This window comes from Eptesicus fuscus, chromosome 8 (genome assembly GCF_027574615.1).
Source record: "Eptesicus fuscus isolate TK198812 chromosome 8, DD_ASM_mEF_20220401, whole genome shotgun sequence".
Taxonomy (NCBI): Eukaryota; Metazoa; Chordata; class Mammalia; order Chiroptera; family Vespertilionidae; genus Eptesicus; species Eptesicus fuscus.
This window is the reverse complement of record NC_072480.1, coordinates 77,115,567-77,138,424: the sequence shown is the minus strand read 5'-3', so window position 1 is coordinate 77,138,424 and position 22,858 is coordinate 77,115,567. Positions and strand designations below refer to the sequence as shown.

At 47.1% G+C, this 22,858-nt stretch overlaps 1 protein-coding gene across 1 annotated transcript in view; it reads left to right on the top strand.

Moving 5' to 3' along the window:
* The window catches only part of CSGALNACT1 (chondroitin sulfate N-acetylgalactosaminyltransferase 1), a 167,475-nt gene that overhangs the window by 120,100 nt on the left and 24,517 nt on the right, over nucleotides 1-22,858 (top strand). Inside the window, exon 3 of the mRNA XM_028148744.2 lies at nucleotides 13,870-14,086. Coding sequence (XP_028004545.1) covers nucleotides 13,870-14,086 — 217 coding nt within the window. The remainder of the gene's footprint in view (nucleotides 1-13,869; nucleotides 14,087-22,858) is intronic.

The window sequence follows — 22,858 nt, the reverse complement described above, 5'->3', positions numbered from 1 at the left end:
TCTCACCCGGACCCAGGGATGCTTGGCCTCTCCCAGACCCAGGGCCACTTGGGCTCACCCGGGCCTGGGTGCACGAGGCCTCACCCGGATCCTGGGACACATGGTCTCACCCGGACCCAGGGACGCTTGGCCTCTCCCAGACCCAGGGCCACTTGGGCTCACCCGGGCCTAGGTGCACGAGGCCTCACCCGGATCCAGGGACACATGGTCTCACCCGGACCCAGGGACGCTTGGCCTCTCCCCGACCCAGGGCCACTTGGGCTCACCCGGGCCTAAGTGCACGAGGCCTCACCCGGATCCAGGGACACATGGTCTCACCCGGACCCAGGGACGCTTGGCCTCTCCCAGACCCAGGGCCACTTGGGCTCACCCGGGCCTAAGTGCACGAGGCCTCACCCGGATCCAGGGACACATGGTCTCACCCGGACCCAGGGATGCTTGGCCTCTCCCAGACCCAGGGCCACTTGGGCTCACCCGGGCCTAGGTGCACGAGGCCTCACCCGGATCCAGGGACACATGGTCTCACCCGGACCCAGGGACGCTTGGCCTCTCCCAGACCCAGGGCCACTTGGGCTCACCCGGGCCTAGGTGCACGAGGCCTCACCCGGATCCAGGGACACATGGTCTCACCCGGACCCAGGGACGCTTGGCCTCTCCCAGACCCAGGGCCACTTGGGCTCACCCGGGCCTAGGTGCACGAGGCCTCATCCGGATCCAGGGACGCATGGTCTCGCCCGGACCCAGGGACGCTTGGCCTCTCCCAGACCCAGGGGCACGTGGCCTCACCCGGGCCTAGGTGCCCGAGGCCTCACCCGGATCCAGGGACACATGGTCTCACCCGGACCCAGGGACGCTTGGCCTCTCCCAGATCCAGGGCCACTTGGGCTCACCCGGGCCTAGGTGCACGCGGCCTCACCCAGATCCAGGGACACATGGTCTCGCCTGGACCCAGGGGTGTGTGGGCTCTCCCAGACCCAGGGGCGCTTGGCCTCGCCCGGGCACGGGATCCAGCGTCATCCGGGTCCAGGGGCACTTGGCCTCACCCGGACCCGGAGTCCGGCCTCACCTGGACCCAGGGGCATGTGGCCTCACCTAGACCCAGGGACGTGAGGCCTCACTTATACCCAGAGGCGTGTGACCACACCCGAGCCCAGAGGCGCGCAACCCCGCCCGCACCCGGGTCTCAGCGGGGCCCCGTCTTCCCGATCCCAATTCCTGCCGGTCAATCCCCCCTCAGCAATTCCCCTGGCCATCCTTCCGGAGCTCCAGTATGGCTGCTGCAGAACTCGTCGGGCGGCGGCTCGGTGAAGCTCCAGTGCACCCGGTGCATGGCGGTGGGCCAGTCTGGCGTCGCTGTGTCGGCCCTTGGGTCTGCATCGGTGGCCAGTCGCCGAGCATGCGCACCTGGCCGCTTCCGGGGCGTTGAGATTCTTGACGTACTCAGAGGTCAGCAAGCGCGGAGTCTCCCACCCCATGTCTCATAGGGGCTCGTCTGTCCGTGCTTGGCTGCCAGTGGAGCCGTCCCCTCAGCCGGAGACCGCCGGGGGAACTGCGCCGAGCACATTCCAGGCCGCTGTTGTATCGCCTGAGCCATAGTTCTTTTGTGTCGCCTGAGCTGTAGTTCTTAAAGTGTGGTCTTTGGGTCACCGGCATCAGCATCATCCCACATCCCCCTCTTTTATTCTAGTTGTAGAGCCTCTACTCAGCCAGCCCTATGGTGGTCTTGGATGGTGTCTGCTCTGCTCTCTTGTCGTAGTCTCAAAGTTGTTGTGGTAGGCAACAATCAGGCTTCCGCCCTATGCCTCCATCTTGGTCCTCCTTTGTATAGTTAAGTCTTGATTGTTGTTGGTGTCACTGGGGGGGCTCTCTTTGTCTATAAAGGAAGAGTTGCTGTGCAGGAGACACGTTTATGGGCCGGGTCTTGGTGCAGCAAAGCTTTGGCGCTCACTGAATATTCCCGTTGAATGTGTCCCTTATGCACGTGGTTGAAATCTGGTGTCATCTCCCACAGACCACTAGATGCCCTCCTTTCTGGGTCTCCAATGGGGTGTAGATCAGCTACTGCCTTAGGCACTCAGCAAGGATTACAGCAAAAACTGTAGTTTCTTCCTCCTGTCTGAGTGGCCCTGGAGCAGTCCGACTAGAACAGCAGATCATCTGGTCCGCTGCCAGAGGGCAGTCCACCCACATGCATAAGCCGTTGCTTGGGGCGCAGGTGTGCCTGCAAGACTTGCGGGGCAGGTCTTCAAGACGTGCTGGGCGGGACCCAGGGCGGGGCGGGGTCTCAGGGCGCCAACAGGCCATGGTGCGGCGAGCCTCAATGGCTGTGAGTCTGGTCCTTCTGCCTTCCATGTATCTAAGTCCCCTCGTTCCGCACTCCAGCGCAGCAAACACTGATTGCTGGGCGCACCTCCGCAAGAGTCCCGCCTCTCCCCGCAGGCATCTGGGTTTCCCGGGGTTCGCCAGAAGATGGGTTTCAGGGTGATGGAGAGCTAATCTCCCTTAGGTTTGGAACAAAAGCCCCTTTCCCCCGCCACCAGCCAGACCCACGCACCTCCACACCTCATCCCCTCCGATTTCGCTGGGTGCGAGGCAACAGAACAGCCTTTAACCTCCGCCGCCATCTTTTTCAAACTTCTCAATTTGTACTTCTTAATCCCTTCATTTCAGTCAACTTTACTGAAGTCTAGCGCCGCCGGGAGGTGCACGGAAAGGGCGCCCGGGCCTCCGTCCGGTGCGCGGTGCGCGCGTCCCGCGAAACCAGGCGCGCGAGGGCCGCGCGGCTGGGACGGGCGCTGGGCGGCCGCCGAGCTCCAGGCACCGCCATCGCCGCGTTCCGGACGTCGCCGCCGCGGCGTCCCCCCAATTTATACTTCTTAATCCCTTGAATTCAGTCAACTCTACTGAAGTCTAGCGCCGCCGGGAGGTGCACGGAGAGGGCGCCCGGGCCTCCGTCCGGTGTGCGGGGTGAGCGGCCCGCGGCACCAGGCGCGCGGGGGCTGCGCGGTGGGGATGGGTGCTGGGAGGCCGCCGGGCTCCGGGCGCCGCCGCTGTGGCCTAGAAAGTATTAAGCTAAGTGAAATCAGCCAGTCAGAGAAAGACAAGTACCACATGATTTCACTTAAATGTGAAAACTAATGAACAAAAGAAACTGACAAGCAAAATAGAGACAGACTCATAGGTACAGAGAACAGACTGACAGTTGTCAGGGGGGAGGGTGGTTGGGGATTTTGTAAAAAAGGTGAAGGGATTAAGCAAAGAAAAAGAAGACTCATAGACACAGACAACAGTATGTTGATCACAAGAGGGGAAGGGGGCTGCGGGGAGGAGGGAGAGATTAAAGGGGGATAAATGGTGATAGAAGGAGACTTGAGTTAGGGTGGTGAACACATGATATAATATACAGATGATGTATTATAGAATTGTATGCCTGAAACCTATATAATTTTAGTAACCAACATCCCTCCAATAAATTTAATTTTTTAAAACATGGAACGAACCCTGCCTACACCTTGTCTTGGACTTCTGGCCTCCAGAATGGAGATAATACATTCCTGTTGTTTTCAGCCAAAAAATAAGGGCGGGGGGGAATGGGCATTTCTCAGACAGCTAAAGATATATTATTGCAATATTGCTAAAAGATTACCGAGACTCAAATATTATATGTGCTCAGTTGTGTATCACCAGGCTCTTTACCAGAATATCAAGAATCCTCCCACCTCTGGATCCAGTTATGACAGCTTTAAAAAAATAAGTGACTGGATTCAGCTTGCAAGCATGTTTAATGTCAGTGATAACACAAGAGGGGGCTTGTCCCTGAGCTGTGACCTGTCTGACCGAGAGCACTACTACATTAAATGGCTAATGAAGCAAAATGGGATGATAACATAATAACAGTGTTGACAGTTGTTATCACCATTGCTGTTGCTGACATCACTAAGCCCCTCCCATGTTCCAGGCTTGCATGTTTACATGTATGAATTTATTTAATCTTCTCAACAGCCCTATGAAGCAGTATGTACTACTATTAGTCCCACTTTTTAAAGATGAGGAAATGGATGTCAGTGACTCAATCAATAATGTATTATCTTAATCTTCAAAAGGCAAGTTTTAAGACTGACTTTTCTGGTATACCTTAGAAAGTTGGTTAGCTTTCTATAGTATCTTTATTGATGTTTTTCCAATTTTCAAAAGTCAGTTTCAGAAAGAAAAGAACAGAAAGGAGAGTTATAAATATTCTTTTGATTGTAAAGTTAATTTACCTTTAAAGAGCTGTACCATGGCATGCTTTTAAATTCAGTCGTTATGCCCATCAGTCTGTGAGCACATCATTTGTAACCTTGAACAAGTTACATATTCAACTTCTCTAAAGGCTCCAATTCACCCATCCTCTTTGGAAGATTTTTTAGATTTAAGATGATATTTGTGAATGTGGTTTGAGAAACAGACATGAGTCGCAGTAATGTAAATACAGTGAGGCTGTTTTGGCCTCTATTTTGGTGATAAGTTGTTTAAGTAGTTGTGCGTGGATAGCTCAGTGGTTAGCCAAAGACAATGGTGTGGACTCACACTCCTTGATCTCTGACCTTGCTCATTCCTGCTGCCTCTATCTTAAATTTTCTGCTTTTCAACAACATCCTGGATATACTGCCTCGCAGTGTTTGGAGAGGAAGTCCCGCAGCTGTTCGGAAACGTAGCCTGACGATGGCCGCTCTGACTTCCCTTCCTCGGATGTTTGTTCTGGAATCCCTGCAGGACTCTCTGCTATCTTAGTCCCCACCACTCGGTCTAGCCCCTTCAACCCGTTAGTCCAGGTAGACGTCTAGTCTGTGCACATTTCCACCGCTGGTTTCTTAAACTTAAGTTATAGAAAGAGTTGGAGCCAGCATTTCTTCTAAGAAGCCACCAATCCTTGAATAGGAACTCGGGGTGACAAAAGAGGCCTGTGTAGCTGGGGTCTCGACCAGCACATTGTCTGGTCTGACCAACGTGAGTGCCTTGAGGGGAGGAAGTGCAGGGGCCTGGTTTCCAGGGCAGCCCCATCCTGGGCCTGTTCATCTCCTGGAAGTGCCCCACTTTCTCATTAAACTTACACATCCTCAGAAATCCATCCTTTCCACGGCTTCTGTGATCACTCCAGACTTCATTGTTTGTTCTCACTTTGACCCATTTCTCGTCCTGTGACCCTGCCTTTAGGCTTTACTCCTCCCTCTGCTGGACCCCATATTATTCTCCCTCAGCTACTTTCTTCCTGGCCCGCCACTCTTCCCTGCAGAGCCCAGTCCTGCAGCGCCCAGTCCTGGATCAGTGACCCCCAGTCTCACTGTCACCATCCCAGCCCTTCATGACTCCTCTCCAAGTCTGAGCTGCTTTCTCCTGCTCCACTCAGAAATTATCGACCTTCGTTCTCAATGAGTTCCTTTGGCTCCTTGCCCCACACCTGCAACCCTGCTCTTGTCCTTAGGTCCTGCTTTGGGAAACAGGTGACCCTTCTCTGTCCAAGACCAAGTCCTTCCTTGGCTTGCAGATTCCACCCACCTCCATTTTCTCATTCCAGCCTGTATTCTCATTATATATTTCTATTTGTTCCTTCCTCTTGGCATATGGATTTGTTTCTCCCTGCCTCCCTTACAAAAACCAAAACACTGTTAACTCTGGCTACTACTCTATTGCATTCCTCCCCTATCCAAGCACCTTCTTCCCTCCCTCCCCACTTCCTTCTGTTCTGTGCAGCAGGAATTCATTTTGCAGAAACAGATTTCTGGTTTTCATGGAGCTTATCTTTTAGTGAAGAGAACAGTACTAAATAGGTGGGTAAGTACTGTAAGCCCCTTCAGCTAATGTGCAATAAAAACAGGGGAACAGAGAGTGACTAGGGGGTGGGGGGCCAGAGAGTGAGACCAGGGAAGGCCTCTTTGAGGAGGTGGCATTTGGGTTGAGACCTGAAAGGGAAGAAGGATCAGGCATGCTAGGAGCCTGGGGGAAAACATCCCAGGCAGAGGGGAAAGGATGGGCAAAGCAAAGGTCCTGAGGCAGGAATGAGCTTGTGTCAAGGAAAACAACAGAAAAATACTTACTCCACCTACTCCCGCCACTTCATCTCTCGTTATTTCTCAAACCGGGCTTCATTCCTGTCACTCACCTGAAACCGTTATTGGTCAGGTCACCAGTGATCCGCTTGGCCTGTGGCCCATTTTGTTCTCATTGTTCTTAACCTGGAGGTAACAACTGCATGTTGAGCAGCCCCTCCTCACTGGTGGGGTGGCCTCCCTGACGCTCTCTCCTGCCTCTCTCTGTGCTTCTCTCAATGCCATGGACCTCGCTGTCTCCTGTCTTTGTGGACCTGCGCACTCTGCACTTGCATGGTTGGGCTACCACAGGCCTGCATCCTGGGCTCCCAGACTTCCTGGGTGATCTGACCCCCACCCTCAGCTTCATCTTATGTATTGGGGACACCTAACTCTGTTTAAAAAAAAACCTGTCTGCTGAGCTTCAGATCCTCTCAGGTAGCTCCTCGAATCGGCATATCCAACGCTTAACTCACATTCCTTTTCTCACCTGTAACTGGAGTCACACCACCTTTCCCCCGTCCCTCCCTTGCCATCCCATTTCTAACCAACTTCTCCCAAGCTGTGCCCACTTCTCATCATCTCTACTGCCGTTTCATTTCTTGCTGCATCATTGTGATTCTTTCCTCATTGCTCTTTGATCTCATTCCCTGTCGTCCATTCACACACCACACTGCTGTGAGGTGATAGTACTGAAATGGCCTCGTCTCATTCCTGTGAAAGACCGAGCATGCCCCCCTGAGCTCCAGGCCTGTGCGGATGACCTCGTGGGCCGGTGGGTGAGCACCACCTGACCTGCCAGCCTCGTCTCCCACCTTTCTCCCACACCTACCTTTCGCGCTCCAGCCTTGTTGAAGTTTGCCAAACATAACAAGTTGGGTTTTGTTTGTTTTGTTGACTCGGTATCTTGGCTTATGCTGTTATCTTCCATAGAATGCCCTTCTGATTTTGTCGCCTTGGCAGACACCCACTAAGTCTTCAGTTCTGCTGACATATCTTCGAGATCAAACTGTCCATACCCTCCGGCAGGTGGAGACGCCCTCCTTTCTCTTCCCTTACGCCTTGGGCAGACTCTCACAGGTGCTTCGCATATTGTTTATGCCTGTTTTGTTTACCTACTTGCCTTCCTCTCTAGAATGGGAATTCTGAAAGCACAGTGGTTTTTACCATGTTCATCTTTATGTCTCTAATATAGAACACCATCCACAGTAAACAATAGCCATAAGAAAAATCAATAAGGCTTAAAAAATAGCCATGTCAAGTGAACATGAATCAGGGGAGGCTGGTGGGTCACCTGGTGAGGAGCCCAGCCCATTGCTGCACAGGTATCATACACTCATTTGCTTCCTACTTATTGTCAAATACCTGTCACTTTCATGGAGCGGTAGGTAGGCTGCAGTTTGGTGGGGGGAAATGTCTCTCGAAAAAAAAGTCAACTGCTAGCACTAGTGATGAAGTCAGGAGGAGCTCCAAGTAAGGGAAGCTGATAGAAATTTCTGATCAAGAACCAAGTGTTAAATTTATCTGCCTTAATCTGTGACATGAATATACACACCAAATGCAATAAATGGAAATAAGAAAAGAGCTGCATGAATTATTTCAGTAAGGGTGTCAGTCAGTGCACGTCTTAGCAAATGGAAGAAGCATTTAGTGAACGTTGAAAATGGTGATAAACTTGAATCAGGACCTACCCAGAAGCTGCTGTGCACAGATGCTCTGTGATGCCTGAGAAAGCAAGGTGTGGACAGACATGTCTATAGCCCTGCAGGTGAGAGAAAGCCTGAGAGTGGTTACCTTTTTTTTTTTTAAATGGGGAGAAATTATTTACATTATAGTTTCTGAGCATTTGGAAGGCCTAGAACATCTCTTTTTCACAAATGTTGAATGTCAGCTACTTCCTCTAAGAAAATAGAGCTGACAACAGATGGCACTGTAATTATGTCTCATTTATCTCGTGTGGTCTGGGAATGAGATATTCCACCTAAGAATTTTCTAGATAACCGAAGCATTCTTTTGGAGTAAAATCTTTCTCAAGTATTTCCATGTTTCCCTTCTTGAACAGGGTAAGGATAATGTGCTCTTGCAAAAACACAGTAAGTAGGAATATGTTCTTTGTGATATTGCAAAGGCAATTTACATGAGTGGAGTGTTTTACTTTGTATTAAATTATCTCAAACATTTAAATTTCTTTTTAAAATGATGATCTGCCTCCTCCCCTGCTGTCAGGAGGTGACCTGCCACTATTTACTACTGTCTGCATTTCTGCCTGTTAATAGATTTTCTTTTCCGACATCCTTATTTTTTTCTTATAAGCAATATATTTTTTCATGAAAACACCTCCTTTCAGAGTGTGCTACTTTGAATGTGTTATAGACTATGAATTCAGATGATTGTTGTTTAGCAACTGTTCCTATTGTGTGTTAAAATAAAAAGAAAAGCCCTAAGCGTGGCTGTGAAGATTATCTGTGGGTAAATGAAGTAAGACTTTACTGCAGACATTCTGTTGTTTATTCTGACTTCTGTTCTGTCCCTGCTTTTCTACACTCTATTGATGTTGCATATGAAAGTGATCTCTAAGGAGTAAACTGTGCACAGGAGTATGCTCTCGTCAGTCATTAGCACATCTGGTGAACGCAGGCAAACCACAGTTTCTCTGGGTCTCAGTTTGCCCATCTGTAAAATGGGAAGGCTGGATTAGATGATATCCTTTAATGTTCTCATGTGCCAGAAACGTAGATCAGCACAGAAGAGTTTGAAAGCCCTTACACCAAAGTGTCTGGAGATTGAATGAGCACTTTGGATTGAGAGTGTCATGGAATCTTCTCAGAGGAGGAGGGCAGATTTAGGAGGGTGGGAGTAGAAAAGCTGACTGGTAAGGAAGTATGTCTTGAGAAAGTGCCAGGCCTTTTCATAGGAGAGTAGTTATTGTGGTAAAATACACATTACATAACCTTTACCATTGTAACCTTTTTTAAGTGTGCAATTTCATGGCATTAAGTATATTCACACTAGGGGCCCAGTGCATGAATTCGTGCACCTTGAAAGGACCTGTGGGCCATGAGGCTGTTGTGGACACAGGGGCAAGTCTAGGCCCATTCTCTGTGCCCCCGCCCGACCCCTCCCGCCACAGCCCCGGTCCCCTGTCTGCCAGCAGCCCGCTCCTGCTGCCGCCACTTCCATGCACTGACAGCGCCAGCCCCGCTTGCACCCCTGACGGCGCCAAGTGATCGGAACCAGCGCTGGGCACCAGCCCTGGTGCAAGCAGGGCCGGTGCTGACAGCGGGTGTGAGTGCTGGGTTGGACCTTGGCATGTGGGAACAAAGGATTTTCAGTAACCACCAGAGGCTCACCCTGATGACAGCGACCGGCGCCCTGCCTTGGTCTGGCGCCCCTGCTCACCTGCTTCACCATCCCGCCATGGCTGACGCCCACCATGTTCCACACTCTGTCGCTTGCTCCTGACGCCTGCCATGTTCCACGTGCGCCCCCTGGTGGTCAGTGCACGTCATAGCGACCAGTTGTTTGGTTGTTCGGTTGTTCCGCCGTTCAGTCTATTTGCATATTAGGGTTTTTTATATATAGATTGTTGTATAACCCTCACATTTCTAGAACCTTTCATCATGTCCAATAGGAATGATGTGTCCTTTAAATACTAATTCCACATTCCGTGTCCCCCCAGCCCCTCATAACCACCAATCTACTTTCTGTCTCTGTGAGTTTGACTATTCTAAGTACCTTATGTAAGTGGAATCCTACGATATCCTACAGTATTTATCCTTTTGTGACTGGTTTATTTCTCTTAGCACATGTTTTCAAGGTTCATCATGTTGTAGCGTGTATTAGAATTTCACTCTTTTTTTTATCTTTATTGTTGAAAATATTACAGATGTCCTATTCCCTCTCTTCCCCCCTCCCTCTACTCCCTTCACCCTGCTCCTGCCCCCTCCTCAGGCCTTCCCCACACTATTGTTTGTTTATGGGCTGTGCGTATATGCATATAAGTTCTTCGTTTAATCTCCTTTTTGAGGCTAATATTCCATTGTGTGTATAATCCCCATTTTGTTTATCCATTCCTCTGTTGGTGAGGGTTGGGTTGTTTCCACCACTTGGGTACTGTGAAGAATGCTGCCACGAACCTGTGTGTTCCTTTCTTTCGGGTACATACCCAGAAGTGGAATTGCTGGATCTTATGATAATTCTGTGTTTAACTTTTTGAGGACCCACCAAATGTTTTCCACAGAAGCCGCACCATTTTATATTCCTGCCAGCATTGCAAGAGGGTTTCACTTTCTCCTGGGGGAGGAGGAGCTGTATGTGCTCGGTATAAACCAGCTTCACTGGGGCCCAGATTTTACACGAGGCTGGATTAAGGAAGATCTTAAAAGCTGGCCATGGGATTGGTGCTTTATTCTGTAGGCTTTGGGACGCTGGTAAGGGCTCCTGAGCTCAGGGAAAAGCAGGATTGTAGTAGTTCTCCAGGAGGCTAAGGATCAAAGGATACGTGCAGGACGTATTGGGCCCAAGAAGTGGAACATGGTCGTCAGAAGATGGCAGTGATCCAGCTGGGAGACCTCGGCTCCATGTAGGAAGGTGGGAAAGGCAGGGATGAAAGTGGAGGCACTTTTGGGCTCAGCGGTGCAGCACTGGCCACAACCTGTGCACCCCCGTGTGGCGAGAGGACAAGGATGTACATGTAAGCAGTGGTTCCTCCTTGACCTCATGATTTCTGAGGTCCTACCTTGAAGATAGGATGCTTAGAGGGGACCTGCATCTAGTTAGCTCCCTGTTTACTGAAGGCATAAGCATTTGCCGCAGATATGGAGCTGTATCTTGGCTAGCTGGAGGTATCCCCACCTGGTTGACCATCCTAGGGCTTGGCCCCCTTGAGTAGGGTAGGACTAGCGATGCTTGTAGTAGAGGGAACAGAAACACCAAACTCAAAGTAAGTATGGAGGGAAAGAAGGGAAAAGAGGGTGCCAGTTAGGGTGTCTAAACCAAAACGTGAGCTAGTTCCAAAGTTCTCATTTTGATCTCCCGTTAGCATAGTGCATAAAAATGATGCGATCCGACAGAATATTACAGGGACGGTGTCTGTGTGGCCAGTTCGCTTTGCATTCGCCATTGTGCATGCCAGCTTCTCCGTGGAAAACCATTCCTGCCTCAGAATGCTTCTGCCCCTTTCTGTCGGTCCCTTTGCGTTTCCACCACTGAAGATTTCTAGAAGGTGCAAGGGTCCAGTTAGGGGTTGGCCTTTGTGTTACTGGAAGACCGAGTGCTGTTTGTGTCCAGGTGTGGGATCGTGAGCCAGTGGGTGTAGTGGGCAGATGGCTGGGTGTGGGCTTTAGTGGAGACAGGTTGCAAGAGAGTTTTAAATAACGTATTTAAAATAGATAGAATAAAGGGCTCTACAATCAGATCTATGCACCGTGATTAACTTAATTAGACAGAGTGTGGGGAAATGTGCTAAAGAGTTGATGTAATAACTGTTTCAGGGCATAGGATGTGGAAGACAATGAGACAGCAGCTGAAATGTGGCTGCAGGATTAGCCTGGGTGTGCTGGCCTGCCTGATAGCGGAGCGCCCCGCCGGAAACCAGAACAAAGGCTGCCTGCCACGCGGTTATCGGTGGTCACGCAGGCTCCCCGGAGGCAGCCGTCCTGACAGGGTTATAAGAAAAGTCATCAATAGGAACTATTACCTTCTCTGGGTTCCTTATAAATAGATGTCCTCTCTTGACACGGGTTTGTGTATATTTCTACCTGTGTTTTCAAATCTGGGGATTTAGATTTTTTAAAATGAATGATTCTTATCCTGGTGCTGAGAAAGAAAATGACTCCGTTAAAAAAAAAAAAAATCCCAGGCTAGTGTACATTTTTATCTGCACGTTAAACTGTCAGCAGCCTTTCCCCCCATTTATTGCTGTGTGGAGAGGGTACGCTCGCTGACAAGAGTAACAGAAGTTTGACGAAACGCAGCCGCCGACCCCGCAGGCCCGTTTTGGTTGTGCAGATAACTGTTACCAAACTTGAATCCTTCCTGGCTCAGCCCAACCTGGTTTGGACCCTGGGAGCCGGTGGTTTGCCCAGCTGTGTAGACACCTTAGCGGTAGGGGAAGAGCCTGTTTCCTCAAGAGCACTAGTTGCCCCAGAGAATCAATCAGCAGGCTTGGAAGGGACCCATCCACATGTTCACAGAGGCCCTTGCAGCTTCTTAAGGAATGAACCTCCTGCTTTCTTCCATGAGGGGCCCCTGCAGGGACTCTGAATTCTGTTCTAGCACGAGCGCAGCAGAACTTCTCTCTGGTCCCTGACTGAGGGCTGCTGAGCAGCCTGCCTGGCACCCAGGGAGGCGAGGGCTTCAGAGAGGACTCCGTCCTTGTGGCTGCGCCAGGCCCTGGGTCACCACGCTCACTGCCGGCGGATTGCACGTTTTGCATCTCCAGACAGGCCCGTGGGGCAGCTGTGAGAAATGACACGGAAAATTTGCAATGCCAAAGCCCTCTCTGTCGCACCTGAAGGAGATCCAAGCTCTGGACAGGATCAAAGAGGCTGTAAACCCGGGGTGTGGGATGAAAGCTCCTATGAGGCAGAGAACAGAGAGCAGAACTTGGCCGTGTTTCTAAAGACCTGTAGTTCCCACAAAAGAAAAGAGGAGGGAGGGAGCGGGAGGAAGCAGAGAGAAGTGGTTTGGGAGAGGCCTTGCAAACTGGAGCTGACCCTGGCTGATCTTTTCCCTGGAAGCTTGCTTTTGTAGCTGCTCAAAGACTGGGAGGTGCTTTCTAGCTAATGTGGGGATTAAGAGGAAGGAAGGGACATGGAAAAAAAAACCATGGCAAATCATAGATAAGAGATGAGGAAGCTTATCTGGTGATTTGTTGAATTTGACTTTTTTTTTTTAACTATAGGAAAAAACGCCATAATACCCGTGATATTGGGAAGGCCGTGGAGCATAGGTGCCTGGGAGCCTGTGCCCACTAGATAGGAGAGTTCTGTTGGGCCAGGCCCGTGGGAGGCTCAGCCTGAAAGTTGAGCTGAGATAGATGTCGGGTCACATCTTCAACCAGACGAGCGAGACTGTGGAGTTTCAGGAACAGTGACATGGGGTGGAGCACAGTTTCGGGGGGTCCATCAATAGACTTGCTCTGGAGCACTGACCAATGATGCTTCTCAGGGTAGGAAGGACGATATGAAATTAAGATGTGTGCCTGCCGTGGTGCTGGGTATTTTGTTTTCTGCTTCAATGCTTCCAGAAGCTTCCAGAGGGCCGTGTGACCCATAGCAGTGGCCCCGAGCCACTCCAAGTTACCTTGAAGAGATCACTCTGGTCAGTTCAACTGAAATGGCTATGATTTTTAAGAGATAATATTAACACAGTGTTTAAATTAAATCAATATAATAATTATATTTACCAAATCATATTGCAGAGAATGAATATAGTAGCAGCAGAAAAGAAAAAGCACATAATCCCACTCTGCATCATAGCCAGTCTTATTTAGACATACTGCTTTACAGTCCTTTCTTTAATGCGTCTAAATATAGTTTCATTTCCAACTTTACAAACTTCCCCCCATGTTTTTATGAAGTCTTCCTAACTGTGATTTTTAAATTAATGGCATTTTGATTTCTTTGGGGATATTTGAAAGTGGCAGCATTTTGAGTTTTCTCATAATTATTAGAGGTAGAGGTTTAATTGTAATTTAATGTGTGTGTGTGTGTGTGTGTGTGTGTGTGTGTTTAAAAGGCATTTTATGCTAGATCTCCGCTATTAAAAAAACTGTCCTTTCTCGTGTTTCTGTTAACAGGGATCTACCGCACAGAAAAGGATAAAGGCACTTTGTATGAGCTCACATTCAAAGGGGACCACAAGCACGAGTTCAGACGCCTTGTCCTGTTTCGACCGTTTGGCCCTATCATGAAAGTAAAAAAAGAAAAACTCAACATGGCCAACACGCTAATCAACATTATCGTGCCCCTGGCAAAGAGGGTGGACAAGTTCCGACAGTTCATGCAGAATTTCAGGTTCGTGTGTTTGCACCTGTTTATCTTCCCCCATGTGGTGCGTGTTAAATGCTGATATCACTTCCCGTCATCTCCCTCATTTCCCCCACCAAGGACAAAGGCGGCTTTCTCTTCTTGTTCAACTCTGTTTTCTTCATATCACCTTTATCATTTGTGTTTGCCTTTCCCTAAAGCAATTAGAAAACTGCCAGATAAGCAGATTTACCTTCGGAAGGGAAACTAGGAAGGACTGGGTTTTCCTCGGGATCTACAAAGAAGGCCTCCCGCCTGTGGCGTTCAGCTCTAACTTGAGTTTGGGCTCAGGTCTGGGGACAACAGGGGCCATGCTATCGCACCAGTAGAGTGGGCCCTCTCCCAGGCTCTCAGAGGCCGGCGCCACGTGGCCGTGGACTTGAGCTGGAAAGCTGGCTTCATTTGCTGCGCTGCTCTAGCAGTTGGCTGGAGTGGATTGAATCAGAATCTATTTTTTATTCTAATCTATGGCTCCTCAGATTAAATTTAGAATTGTGCCAAGAAATTTCCGAGCACTCATTTCTGTAGCTACTCAAGGAGACTAAGTGGGTTTTATTTTCAGATGCAGGAATGCTGGTTTACTTGTGTGTCTTTAAAGCCTTGTGCAGTGTTGGAGCTTATAAGCTATTACGGCTTACATTCACGTACTGGTCGAGGTTAATCAGCCAACTTACTTAGCCAGCTTGTTTTAAAGATAGCAAGTCACACACACACACACACACACACACACACACACACATACACACACACACAAGATAGCAAGTCATAGGTGTCTAATTATAAATCCTGGAAGATCAGACTTATTTTTGTAATCTTTTATCATTAAATTTACATTATTCAAAGCCAGTAACACTTCATATAAAGGTATGGTTGATACGTCTCAAAATTCTGGATAGTGAATGCGCTCTTTTTTTTAATTTTTACATTTGAAGAGGAACCCTTTTCTAATTAAATTTTAAGGTCAGAATTCAGTAGTCGTAGAAGAGACTTTTGAGGGTCATTTGGTCTAATCCTCCCTTAGTTCAGAATCCTTGAGAGCACTCCTGACATACGGTTTTTCTATGCAATGTGTGTGTATGCCAGGTAACTACCTACTTACAAGGTAGGCTGTCTTTATGCTGACCAGCTGTAGATAGAAAGCTCACTTTTATTAGGACCTGAAGTCCACCTTCCTGTAATTTCTACACAGTGGCTCTGAAGAAAGGACTGAACAAATTGATTTCCTATTAAACATCCCAGCCTTTCAGATATTTGAAGAAAGCGATCATAGCTCCCTTTGTCTTTTCTGTGGTATCCTTCGGAGTAGCGTGGACCGATCTTTCCGTCCATCTCCAGTGTGTAGAGTACCCCTGTGGGCACCATCATTTGACTGTTGACCACATTCTTCTGGCTTTAGTACCGAAGAGACTATGGCGTTGGCTTCTGTCTCCCTTTGGTGTTTCTACGTTCTCTCCCTGAGTTCTCTTCGGAATGGCAGAGTGCTGCTGGGTGATGAAGCATTACCTGCTTAGAAGGACGAAACCTGTGGCTGGCACTAGGCATTAAGCCAAACCATTATTCCCAGCAGCTGGTGTGCCCATGTCTAGGACTAGCTCAAAGTAAGTTCCTTTAGCCAGGAAGCTGCCTAGCGCTTGCCAGATTAAGGGCCTTGAGCTTTGCTTCACTGCACATAGGCTAGTCTCTGAGTGTGCTGGGCTTGGTAAGGTAGTGCTGTGCTAAAGGCATGTCTGCTCAGTGAAGGGCCAAGTTCTTGGCCTAGGACCCCAGGGGCCTGGAAGCCTTGAATAGTAAGATATGTATGGATGCCATACATATCACAATATATGTAAGATATACACTGGGTGGCCAGATTATTATGATCTCTGAACGCATAATAATCTGGCCACTCAGTGTGTGTGTGTGTGTGTGTGTGTGTGTGTGTGTGTGTGTGTATTAGAGGCCTGGTGCATGAATTCGTGCATGGGTGGGTTCCGGCCAGCCTGGCCAGGGGGAGGGGACATGGGTGGTTGGCTGGCCTGCCTGCTGGTCAAACTCCTGGTCGAGGGGACAATTTGCATATTAGCCTTTTATTATATAAGATATACACTGAGTGGCCAGATTATTATGCTTTCAGAGATCATAATAATCTGGCCACTCAGTGTATATTGCCTTAGTGTCATGAGTATTACAAGGAATTAACCTAGAAGGGAAATATTATTAGGAAAAAGGTAAATAAGTAGCTCACAAGTCACCAAAATTGAGAGGGTAAAATGAAATGTAATTCTAGTCAATGTTTTAAAAACAGACAAAAATCCTAGGGTCTTTTTCCTTGACTATCACTCTTGAGATGCCTGTTGTTGCCTGTAGGCGGGAGAGGGTGGGTGGGAAGACCTGTTACATGGGGGTGGGGGATATATAAGGGGCCTGTGTGTGTGCCGGACACTCCACCAAATGCAGGGCTGAGAAGAGGGGATGGAGATGTAGCGCCTGCCTTCGTGGAGAGGAAATCTACTCACAGGAAGCTAGAAGCTACAGCAGAAATAGACACAAGGGACAGTGGGACCCTGAGAGGCATCCCAGGACAGAGGACACTGGAGCAGAAGCCTGGGTGGGGAGTGTGCTCTGTAGCCCAGGTTTCTGAGCATACTGAGGTCTCTGAAAAAATGAGGTGAGAGATGGCACTCAAACCTGAGGCTGTTTAATTCTGTCAGAACTCAGTAAAGGTGGCGTTTCAAGCCAGCCAGCAGAGGACGGATTATCCAGTGCATGGCTTTAGCACAGTTAATTACATTTGATTCTTCACACCAAAACCCAGAGTAAATTCTGGTCAATTAAATATTTAAATGCAGGTAATATGGCCATAAAAAGTCTTGGGAGAAAATGTAAGGGGCTATTTATTAAATATTTGATGTTGTCTTTATGAAGTCCCTCCCATCCCAAGACTGGAAATTATTAACGGTGGTAGGCACTGACTCCTTCTTTTGGATTCTCTCTGTCTTATATATAGTTACCATATATTTTGTTTAAAAGTTCAGTGACAGGTGTTGGGTTGTTTTTTGCTTTTGTAATTTAAAAAAAATACATTTTATTGATTTTTTACAGAGATGAAGGGAGAGGGATAGAGAGTTAGAAACATCAGTGAGAGAGAAACATCAATCAGCTGCCTCTTGCACACCTCCTACTGGGGATGTGCCTGCAACCAAGGTACATGCCCTTGACCGGAATCGAACCTGGGACCCTTGAGTCCGCAGACCGACACTTTATCCACTGAGCCAAACCGGTCTGGGCTGCTTTTGTAATTTAAACATGACTTTTTAGTTTGTAAAAGTGATACATGGCTATTTTAAGACCTTTAAACGATATAGAACACAACAAGGATTAAGTTATTTACAAATTCACTCCTGACTCTGCCTCCCCAAATTTATCATTTTTAATATTAATTGAATATTGTTCTAGGTGCCTTTCTTTGTATATTTGCAGAAATAAAAATAACTTGCTGCTCTAGCCTGTTTGACTCAGTGGATAGAGCATCAGCCTGTGGACTGAAGGGTTCCGGGTTTGATGCCAATCAAGGGCACATACCTTGGTTGCAGGCTCTTCCCCAGCCTGGGCCTGCTTGGGGGTCATGCAGGAGGCAACCAATCAATGTGTCTCTCTCACATTGATATTTCTCTCTGTCCTTCCCTCTCTCTTCCACTCTCTCTAAAAATAAAAAATAACTTGCTGGCTAGGAATAATTTAATACAACATGAGATATACTGTATGTTTTTTAAATTAAATAATTAAATTTTACCTTACTTAAATTTATAGAAGAGAATCTGAAGTTCAATAGAAGAAATTGCTGATCTTTAAGAAAGTGTTTCTCAACTGTAAGAGATATTGGTTCCTAAGAGATCCCTCTAAAGTTGCAAAAGTGATTTTGCAAAACAGAGAAGATTGGAATTATTATGTAATTTTTACTACATAATACTTTTAATTTTAGACTGGATTGGTTGGAAAATTACAATAAGAAGAGAAAATCAGCACAGTGATGCTTCCTCCCTCTCCTGTGTCCCATTTTCCAATTTTTTTCAGCTTTATATTATTTTTACCTTCTCAGGGTTTGTAGCGTTTACATTCTGTTTTATAACTACAATCCCAATACTTACATGGATTCAGTGTTTTCATTGGCCGTTCTCCAACAATAGCTTCTTCAATTCTGAGGCCTTGGGTGACTGTATTTCATGGTCAAGAAATTCCTTCAAGGAGGATCATACGTTCTTTGGACTAGAATGTCCGCTGATTATCTTGATACTTCAAGTATCACCTGGCCGAACTTAAAATTCTTGGGGGATACTTCCTTTCCTCAGGACTTTGTAGATATTCTTTTGGCATCTAATGGTACCATGAAGAAGTGTTAGGACAATTTTAGTCTCTCCTGAAAATGACTTACTTTTGCCTGAATGTCCAAAGAATTCCTTCTTTCGTCTTGAATCATAATAACTTAATCAGGATATGTCTCAGGTCAATGTCCATTGTGTTCTCTCAGATTTTCCTATAATTCAGTTTCCTATTTCGCTGTGTAAATTCTTCTGTTTCAGGGAACTATTTTTGCTGTTCTAATTTTGAGTACTTGTCTCGCTTCATTTGTTTGGTTTCTCTGTTTTGCAGACACAATTGTATATTCTCAGGTGTTCTCAATTGTTTTAGCTTCTTTCTCTTTTTTTTTAAATGCCTTTGTAATGTATCTGTTTTCACACAAGCCTTTTCTTTATGAGGACTTTGATTTTCAGATATATCTATTCTGTACCTTGGTATTTTTAATTATTCTGTTCGGTTTTTTGCTCATTTATCAGTGTATTTCTGAGCATAGAATATGCCTAGGAACTGTTGTTTTTGTCATATCCTCTTTGAACTTTTAAAAATGGAATTCACATTTTTATTAAGAAAGTGTGAAACATTTGTAAGACATTTTCTTCTGTTTGAGTTATCTTTTCTTTCAGATTTGGTTTTTCATTGGCTTTTTGAATGCTATTTCTCTCTTAATTCTCTCTTTCTCTTTCTTCCTTTAATTTTGTTGTTGTTCTTGAGATGTGGTAGGTGTGATGTTTGTTTTCATCCCTCTTCTACATGGCACACAGAGGGCCATCCAGCCTGTTTGCTCTGATGTAGAAGTGGATTCTTCTTGGCTACCTCCGCATCTTGACTGAGAACTGTTTGTGTCCCACTCCCAGCGATATTCTGAGGACAGGGTATTTATTGTTCTATTTGCTTCATTTGTAGTCTGAAAGAACATGTAGAAGAGAGAAAGAACTCAGCTGGGGTTTTGTGCAGCCTTTGTTGGAGGATCCCACTTCCTGTGGCTCTTCTGAGTCCTGGTATGGATCTGGGAGCTGCACCAGGCTCACTCGACCCAACTGTGGATGGATCGTTTCCCTGAGGGGTAGATTATTTGTCTCCAGAATGGGCCCTTGGCCAAGGATTGAGGTAGATTATTCTCTCATCAGAGAGAATCAGCCCCATTTGTTTACTCTCTTAACTCATTTATGTGTTGTCTTCATCAGCTCTTTCCAAAACTCCTGTAAGTCCAAAAGAAGAGAAAAGATAAAGCTTTGGCCCTCTATTTAAAGGTGTGTGTGTGTGTGTGTGTGTGTGTGTGTGTGTGTGTGTGTGTGTGGAAGACATGTATAAGATATGTCACCTGGCTATCGGCATCTCTTATCTCTTCTCCTCTTTCCACTCTTTTGATGGATCTTGACAATGTGATGGTCTTTTGTCCTTTGGTTCTGCCAAGTACACCCTTTTTGGAAGGGTTCCTTCACAAAGAACAACTAGGTTAGTTCTACCTTTCTTCTCTACCCTCCATCTGATGTGGAGAGACCAAATATTCCACTGTGGCTCTACTCGTGCTGAGATCCTGAAGTGGAAGTTGGAGCTCCTGTCTCTCCCCAGAGTAGCCATCCCCCTGGGCTGCCTTACCCCGACCCCGGCTGCTTCTCCAGCTCCTCTTTCTGAGGCAGTTGCTGGAACTGGAAGGCACATGAAGCTAAAATAAAATCGTCTGTTTCTTTCCTTGGCCTCCTATTTGTGATGTTTAAGGCATAGGAGTATGTCCCTTTCATTGGTCATTTAGTGGTAGCAAGACCTTAGCCATTTTCCACATTTTGGTACATGACTTGCAGTTGTCACTGTTTGAAGTTAATTTATTTAAAACATTATCTTTTAAAAGGTAAACACCCTTTGTAGACTACTCATCTGTTACTGCAGTCATTCCATCCTGCCTTGTACTATAGCTCTTCAGCAGTCCATTTCTTCCAATGCACTGTGAAGTCTCTGAGACTGGTGGGGTGACCAGTTGTCCCAGTCACTTGGGACTGAGGAGTTTTCCTGCTATGTGGACTTTCAGTGCTAAAACGTGGAGAATCCCAGGGACACTGGATAGTTGGTTCCCCAACAGGGCCATACATGATTATTCTTCTTACATCTGACACAATGAGAATAATGCATTGCACAACCAAATTAGTTCGTGGGATCCAGGCGGGCTGTGTCCAGGTACAAATCATTACAGCAAAACACAGACAGCTTCATGTACAGTCATCCACATGCACACGCTTTCTCATTCACATCGTTGGGATGGAGTCTAGTGAGAATTCTTTGAAAAATGCAAACATTACAAGACCATTCAGACAGACAGTGATGCTTCCATAGCGCTCTGCTCCTCCTCTCATCAAGCATTTGTTTATTGCATTACAGACAGTTTCAGTCACGAACAAGAGGAGCGCTTCCCAAGGGCAGGAATGTCTGACTCATTTTTAAGCTCCCCTGGTAGAGAATCTGGCACCCAGCCTGTTGTTTGTTTGGTTATTGTCTGTTGAATGGAGGAAGGAATAAACGGCAGGGAACCCCGGAGTGGATCTCTGAACAAATTCTGCTTTGCCTTCTCGGGAAGCCTCAGCTGGTGAATGGAAAGTAAAGGTCCAAAGTGTCTGTTCTATTCCTTGAAAACAGGAAGTGTTTTGAATGGATTTTAAAATGCCAGTAAAGATGTCCCTGCGGGTCGGGGGCAAAGGGGAGGGTGGAAACACACACACACACACACACACACACACACACACACACACACACACGAGAATGCTTCTTTATTCAGGCTCAGTGCGTGACCCTCTAATGATTCTGGGATGGACTTTTTCCAACTGCAAACACAACTTTAAAGAACAGATTTTTGGGTGCTTGGCGCTGTGTGTGTGCTTTCATTCTACCTGGCGAGTGTACAGGAGGGATCATTTATGTACAGAGAACTTTATTGTCGGGAGGTGATGATTCAGTCTGCAGGGACTGGGGCTCCGAGGGAGCTCTGCGTATTAAAGCACGCGGCCACATCCGGGGCCTCTGTGTTTGGTCCTGTGTCTGCTTCTAGGAGCTCTGCCATCAGTCTGGGTTTCAGAGGCAGCTCTTACCTTTCTTCCACAGGAAATGAACAGAACTTTCAGAACCAAGCCTGTGAGCAGGCTGAGCCCTGCGTGCCTGTTGCCCAGGGTCAATATAATCGTGCCTTAGATTTCTCCCACCTGGAATTCTCTTCTTCCTCCTTTACCTTTTTAAACCCCGTCCATATTTCAAGGCCCCAGCCCACAGAATTTCCTGTGCTTTCTGAGTTCCCTACATTTTTTATCAATGCCATGAGGTGTCCTTATTTTATTTGAGCTTATTTTATTTCTTATGTAAGTTTTTTGAGGTGAGGAACTGTATCTTCTATTTCTTTGGATTTCTCCCAGCCACCCGAGCTAGACAATCACTCCTTTTTGATGTCATTATAAAATGTGTTGAATAAATTGGCCTCTGCAATTAGAGCACACAGATTTCCAGAACGCGAGGATATGGATTGTTGTTTGGGGGTTAAGAAAGGTAGCTAACACAGAGACAAAAGGAATAAAATGGAAGGACATGCAAAAATATCAAGATGTCACAAAAAGTCATCTTGCCAGTAGAATCTTTCCATTAACATGCTTCCAGAAAACACCTGTAAAATTATGCACACACATATATGTATACACAGACATGTACACCTAAACACATATTTACACATATACTTTGACCTACACGTATCTTCACATACATGTACACACACGACACATACTAGTATAGATGAAGTGCTCAGCAGAGGATCATACCGTGGTAGCTACACAGAAACTAGGTGTTACCATTGAGAGAGCAGGACATGGGCAAATACCAAGCTTTAGTGGGGACAGCAGGTGTAGACCAGTCCAGTGCTGGAGGCCCGTCACTCAGAGGGCTGCCAGGACCCTGGAGTAGGAGGTGCCCGGTGCCTGGGACAGAGTCACAGAGAGGAGAAGTGGGGACGTAGTGAAGGTAAGTGTATCTGCTTGGGAAGGGTGACAGACTGCAACTGTGCTTATGCCTTATCATTCCCTTGGACAGTCATGCCACTGGGTGTTCCCAAGAGTTTCTGGAGTCCCAAATGGAAGAATGTTTTTACCTTTACACGTTCAGTCTTTAAGACTGTTTGGCACACAAGAGCAAAGCTCATAGACAAGGATTCTGGTCTTACCCTCTCTGGGCTTTAGCTTGCTCATCTGTACAATGGAATTTGTGGGTTCTTTATTTCATGGACTTCACTAGGTGTCCCAATGGGCCAGGCCTATGGCAGATTGGGCCTGTAAACTTTGAATTTCCATTGACCAGATCTGCACATTTAAATTTCATTGTTTCTTGGTAAAAATCAATACAAATACAGGTCATCGTGATGGTCAAGCTTATTTTAAGACCCCTTTGCACTTTACA